The sequence below is a fragment of the Varanus komodoensis genome, unplaced genomic scaffold (genome assembly GCF_004798865.1).
Source record: "Varanus komodoensis strain SLA01 unplaced genomic scaffold, ASM479886v1 scaffold1, whole genome shotgun sequence".
Lineage (NCBI taxonomy): Eukaryota > Metazoa > Chordata > Lepidosauria > Squamata > Varanidae > Varanus > Varanus komodoensis.
Window position 1 is genome coordinate 136,892,938 of NW_025335268.1, and position 6,000 is coordinate 136,898,937.

Genomic DNA, 6,000 nt, shown 5'->3' on the forward strand with positions numbered 1-6,000 from the left:
GAACCTGCTCCCTTTCTCAGCTGCTGGGATGGGAGTTCTTCTGTAATTTTCACATTACCAAATATCCTGATTAACACATATTTATTTTCCTGTTGCACCATTATGCTGACATATATCTGATTGAACAAGTATGTAAATATCACATTTCTTCACGGTTTGCAATACAGGAGAGTTTCTCTATATTTATAAGTTCCAGGATAACTTTTTAATTGAGTTCGAAACAATTTTATGCTTGTTTCTCTTCTCCCCTCCCACACAAATGACTTCTGTCAGTGAACCTAATGGATGTAAATGACTGAGGAAATGTTGAACAAGGAATGGCAGCCATACAGCATAAAGATAAACTCTCCTGTTCAGTCTTTCACAACTCTCCAGACAGAAGACTTTAGATGTGATTTGCAGGCTCCGTTGATAGTCATAAGCAGAAACTGATGACAGTGCTTTGGTTAGTGTCCCCAAAGACAAGTCTGAGCTCATTACCTCACATGCTTCTTCTGCAGGTCTATTTTCTCTGTGCGTACTTTCTCTGTCTTCTGGACCATGGCTTCCTCATTTCTACAGATGTGGGAGTGCATCCATCTTCATTACAGTCATTCTGCTTCCATTACAAGGTATAGTCATTGTATACTTTTTGGTGCAATGGTATATGGTTTTTTGTGAGTATCTCACACTCTGACCAAGGAGTTCAGAGAAAGTTTGTGTTGTTGGGATCATAGAGCATAGGTAGCTGCCTTACAGTGAGTTAGACAATTAAACTATCCAGTCTGGTATTATAAACACTGACTAGGGATAGTGGTTTTTGAAACTCCAAATGTCAAGCAGCATGAACAGAGTGTCAGCGCTTGTAGCCCAAAACATCTGGAACAGGGCAGCAGCTTGGGAAATGCTAAAATAGATGCTTTGAATCAACAATGTCCTTGTGAGAAAAAGCAAGGAAATTTCAAAACAGAAAAAAGAAAAGTAAAAAGAGCAACCATAAACCTCTATAGGGCAGACTGATAGGTATCTGAATATATGTTACTCCTTTATCATGTGCCAAAATACAGCATAGATGAAGTCATCCCACATCTCAGCTGAAATGACTTGTTGAATGAGACATCAGTGTCAATGACTCCTGGAAAAAGGATTCTCCAAGTCCCAGGCCATCCTCAGCTCACAATCCCTACAGACCCAGCCTTTCTTTGTAATGAATCCTCTTATATCAGCCTTCCATCTGAGGCTCAAGTGACCCTGAGGCAGTGGCTGATCTTGAACACTGGGATGCAGCTTCCTCTAAGCCAGTGCAGTGAGTGAGATGTCAATTCCGTTTATCTAATTCTTCCTGCTTTGAGCCACATAAGCAAGAAAGAGAGCAAAAGGCTGTAATTCCTTCTGACAGTCACTGATATGTCTCTCTGCCTCCCTGAGTTCTAACAAAATTAAAGTGGCCACAAGCATATTGACAGCTTGACACAATGAGGTCAAGTCACTGTAACAGGGTTTGAATCTTTTGGTTAAGATCAACAGCCCAGAGGGAGATGGGTGGAATACATTGGCTGGTTCACTATCAAGTCAACCTTTGGCAGAGACCAGCATAAAATCAGGGGAGTGTCTTACAATTCCATGAGGTGTGTGTCAGCTGAATGGTCGCTGCAATCCTCCTTTCATGCTCTTGTTCAGTGATGCACAAGTGTCAAGAGATTGCTACAGGAGTCTAGAGGATAGGTTGCACACTGCATCTAGCAAAAAAGTATAGTTTGCAGTTGCAGTTGTGAGCAGGGACATCACTCGATGATGGAGCATATGCTTTGCATGCAGAAGGTCCTGGGTTCCATCCATGGCTTTTCCAGATGGGGCTAGCAAAGGATCCTGCCTGATACCCTGGAGAGCCACAGCCACTCAGTGCTGGCAAAGCTGGACTAGATGGTCCAACTCAGTGCAAGGCAGCTTCCCATGTTCCTGCGTTCCTAACGCCACTCCTGTAATCCTGTATTCCTAATAACAACACCAACCTGTTCTGAGCCCCTTGGTCAAAGAGGCAGATACAGACAAATAATTCACATCATACTAAAAAAGGGGGTGGTGGGGCTTGGATCTAAAGCAGGATGGATCTAATTGAGATGGACATAACTCCTACCTCCTTATGTGCTTACCTAATGATCTGCTCTGTCTTACAGCCCCACTTTTACTATGATCTGGGTTCTGAACAACTGGTTTCACTGAGATCTCATTCACATGAACAGATGCAGACCTCACATTATTTAGGGAAGAGTGAGAATTTCATTCAGTTCATTTTTTATGAGGGCTTACAAAATGTGCACATTTCTTCATAAAGAGATGTTAAGCTTTAAATATTAATCTGGGAGAAAGGGAAAGTGACATGAGAATCATCCAGGCTGACAGAGGACCTTGAGTCATGCAGTTCTGTACTCCTGTGTATCTACACATGTTTGTGGTGCTGGATTTAGGCTGCCACCTTTCATGGCTTCTCCCTTCCCCACAGGTTTCTCACCTTTAACAGGTTCATGGCAGGCAGGTGCGAGTGAACTTTCTTCTGCCTGCTGGGAATAGCTGCACCTATGCAATATGACTAAGGCAGGTAGGTGAGAATTTTGTTCAGATGGTTTTCTTGTAAGACTTTAACAACACTCATGATAACCAGGGCAGAAAGAACTTGAGATTTTAAAAAGATAGAAAAAACATGAATGTGAGAAAATGCAGAACTGGAAGATTGGTCCACTGCTAACATAACACTTGTCACAATACAGAGGAATACCCTGATGCAGCCATTATGTAGCCTTTATAGAACTCACAATGCACTATTTAATCCAGATAGGAAAGCTCAGCACTGCTTCAGGGCTGGCAGCCAGATCCAGCCCTCCAGGAGTCCCATTCTGACAGTCTGGTGCTCTCTATGAGAAAAAATTCAAAATCTTCTCTGAATGAAATGTCTTTGGACTGAAAGAGGTCCTGCACCCCTGGTTTAGGGGAAAACTAAATGTTAATTCAATAGAGATGTGTGTGATTGCATTATTTGCTTTAGTGTAAATCTGCACAGCCTTGATTTGGAATGGGATGTGGTGTTCGTGAAGGGAGGGGTTGAAGGTTTCCCCTTTCCATTTTCATCTCAATTTAGGCTAACACTCTAGAAATACTTATAGCAATGCTTTACTCTCTATATCGCATAGATTTGGCCACATCATGGAGCAAGTAAAGGACCATTTAATCACATGGCCAATTGAGAAGCACACTGAACTCACCCCATGAAGAAGAAAAACTTCTGGTTACAGCTACCACTATCTTTACATTTTAGTTTCTTTTATGTCGGCTCAGATCAAACTTCCATTCTGCCTCATAAGAATAAATAAGGCTTTCATTGAGTGCCATAGACAGAAAGAAATGAAACCTATTTGTCATACCAAAGAGTATAAATGTATATGCATGAATATAAAATTGAACACCATGTATTATTTGTGGTCTGAACACACAGTGCAAATAATATTAGGTGAGCCCCTAGATTTTAGTGCCCCCAGAGGTGATGTTAATTTTGCTTTTTCTCAGATTTCTCACTTAATAGCTTTTTTGAGAATCATGTCTCACAGTTATTGTGATCTGGAACAGTCCTAATCACATGAATTTAATTTGCATGATGAAATTTGTCTCTTCAAAGATAACCCTGTCTTGCAGTATATAAGGCTTCTTTGTAAAACAGGTAAGAAGCTAGAATTGAGAGCAATCTAAGCAAAATTAGTTCGAGAAAAAATTTGTGGCTATTTATTACACAGCTCCTCTCTGGAACCGTTCCAGCCATCTTTTCAATGCTACTTTTCATGGTTCTAAGGCATATTTATGGCATAATCCAGTGCCCCACACCTTTGCTACACATAAGTCTCCAAACTTTGCATTCCATGCATGGATCAAAGTGCAGTAGCCTCCTTCCCTCCCTGTTCCTTGTCTCCTTGTTCCAAGAGGTTTGTGACCTCTCCAAGGCCTTGTTGCATTCTCAGCAAGGAATGGGGGAGGCAGCCAGCATGGCACTTTCCATTCAGGGGCGGTGGGGGGCAGGGGGAGATGTGGATTTTGCAGCTGGGATTATTCAGATAATCCTATTTGGGTAATCATTTCCCCATTTTTCTAATCTTAAATTTGCTTTGTATTTAAGGGTATTTTCAGTCTGAAATTCCATTGAGATTTTTTTTAAAGGTTGTTCGGAAATTATGCAAAAGTTTGCAAGAAAATATTTAGACATGTGTGTGTGTCTCCCCCAAAGCATGCATTTTTGAATGCCATTTTGCCTACTGTACATACCTTTTAAGAGTAATTTTCCTAATATAATACATTTTAGAAGATCACATTTCAAAGGATAACTGAGTTTCTGTTCATGTATTGATTCAAAAGATGAAATTATGTCCATTCATATGAAAATGTGAATCTGTCCACTATCTCTCATAAGAACAATAATTAAATATGTAATATGCAAGTCCATCGCACAGTCTATCCCTGAACAGAACAACTGCCATCTCCCAAGGCCCTCTTTGGCTTTCTGGACTGTGCATTCATCCTTGGATGGAATTGTTGCAAAAAAGTCCACACAGCTAAGAAAATGGGAAACTTCTACCATTCAGGAACCTCAGGTGCAGCTACTAATTCCATTTATGGTCTGCTTTTCTTCACATCTATGAGGGGAAATAATGCTTCACCAAAAAGCATTCTATGCTCTGTTGCAAGCTACAGCTTAAACTAGAAGACCTTTAAAAACTCTCACATGTCTTAAAGTCAGATGGTTTCTGCACAGGTTTTACCTGAAATCAATGCTTCCATAATCACTGTGTGACTAGTATCATTATATGGTTTAGTTATTAGGTGACATATTACATAGTTTTGTCCTGCTAGAGTTGGTATTTCCCTGTTGGTTGTTCTGTACTTTTTAAAAAGAGACAATCAATTTATTCTAGCTTCCTGACTGATATTTTCTCTAGGTGTTCCAAGACCATTCCAAATTAATGTATAATTCTTTGATCAGCAAACATTTCTTGCCAATGCAAAGTTATAATGGCAAAATAAACTAATGCCTGCCTTTCTCTTTTTGAAGCTTCCTCCACTTTTCAGCTTTGTAAAACAGTCAGAATTTTCTACTCTTGACAAATGTCAACCCAAATATTGCTCTGTGCTCACCTGGTGGAAGATGCAGGCTCTGTTGTTTGCCTCTGCATCCGTGTTCGCCTCATGAGATGGTCTTTCATGGACATCTGAACTTCTGCTGGAATATCAGGTGATGTATGACTGATTTTCACAGCTGCTTCCAAGAAGCCAAGAGTCCCTGTATCCTTTAGCTTGTCAGCCATGATCTCTTTGTCGTGGTCAGCTAGGTTCTGGGAAGCAGGGGTGTTACTTGAAATGGTCTTGTTCCTCCAGGGCACCCAGAACAATTTCCAAAAGAGGAAGAGAAATACTGCCACCAGGGCCAGTCCACATACAATAACTATCACCGCAAGGAGGCTGATGGAGAGTTCTAGATATTGGGGGAAAGGAACAGTGACAGACAGTAGGGATGGGGAGTGTGGGAGATACGAAGAACAGGTAAGAAAGCAGGAGAGGAGAGAAAAGACAAGAATGCCTGTGAGAATAACTTTGTAAATATTCTCATCCCACCCATCCTGCTCTTGAAAGGAAAGCATGAAATTGATCCTTGGAACAGACATCACCTTTTCTTTCCTACCCCTGCTCCCCACCACAAAATCCTTTGTGTTTCTCCTGGAATGTTTTGGTTTTCCAAAATTCTGTCATGATCACGTTCAGCTTTTTTAATGTTGTTATATTTTATTTTTGGTCAACTGAAATTATATGAAGTACATACCAATATCCCCTCACCTTGAATCTACAACTTCTGGCATATAATGTCAAAATGCAATGCAGGAAAGGTTGACCAAGTTACTAAATTCTCAAGATGTCAAGGACCAGCAGGGATGCTACTGGGATGCTCACTGTACCCCTGGCTATTCATTATGGTCGAAGGATGAT

At 40.8% G+C, this 6,000-nt stretch overlaps 1 protein-coding gene across 1 annotated transcript in view; it reads right to left on the reverse strand.

Annotated features, from left to right (window-relative positions):
- Positions 1-5,423, reverse strand: part of SYT6 (synaptotagmin 6) — a 72,929-nt gene extending 67,506 nt beyond the window's left edge. The window contains exon 1 of the mRNA XM_044420522.1: positions 5,155-5,423. Coding sequence (XP_044276457.1) covers positions 5,155-5,324 — 170 coding nt within the window. The 5' untranslated portion in view covers positions 5,325-5,423. The remainder of the gene's footprint in view (positions 1-5,154) is intronic.
- Between the last annotated feature and the right edge of the window lie 577 nt (positions 5,424-6,000).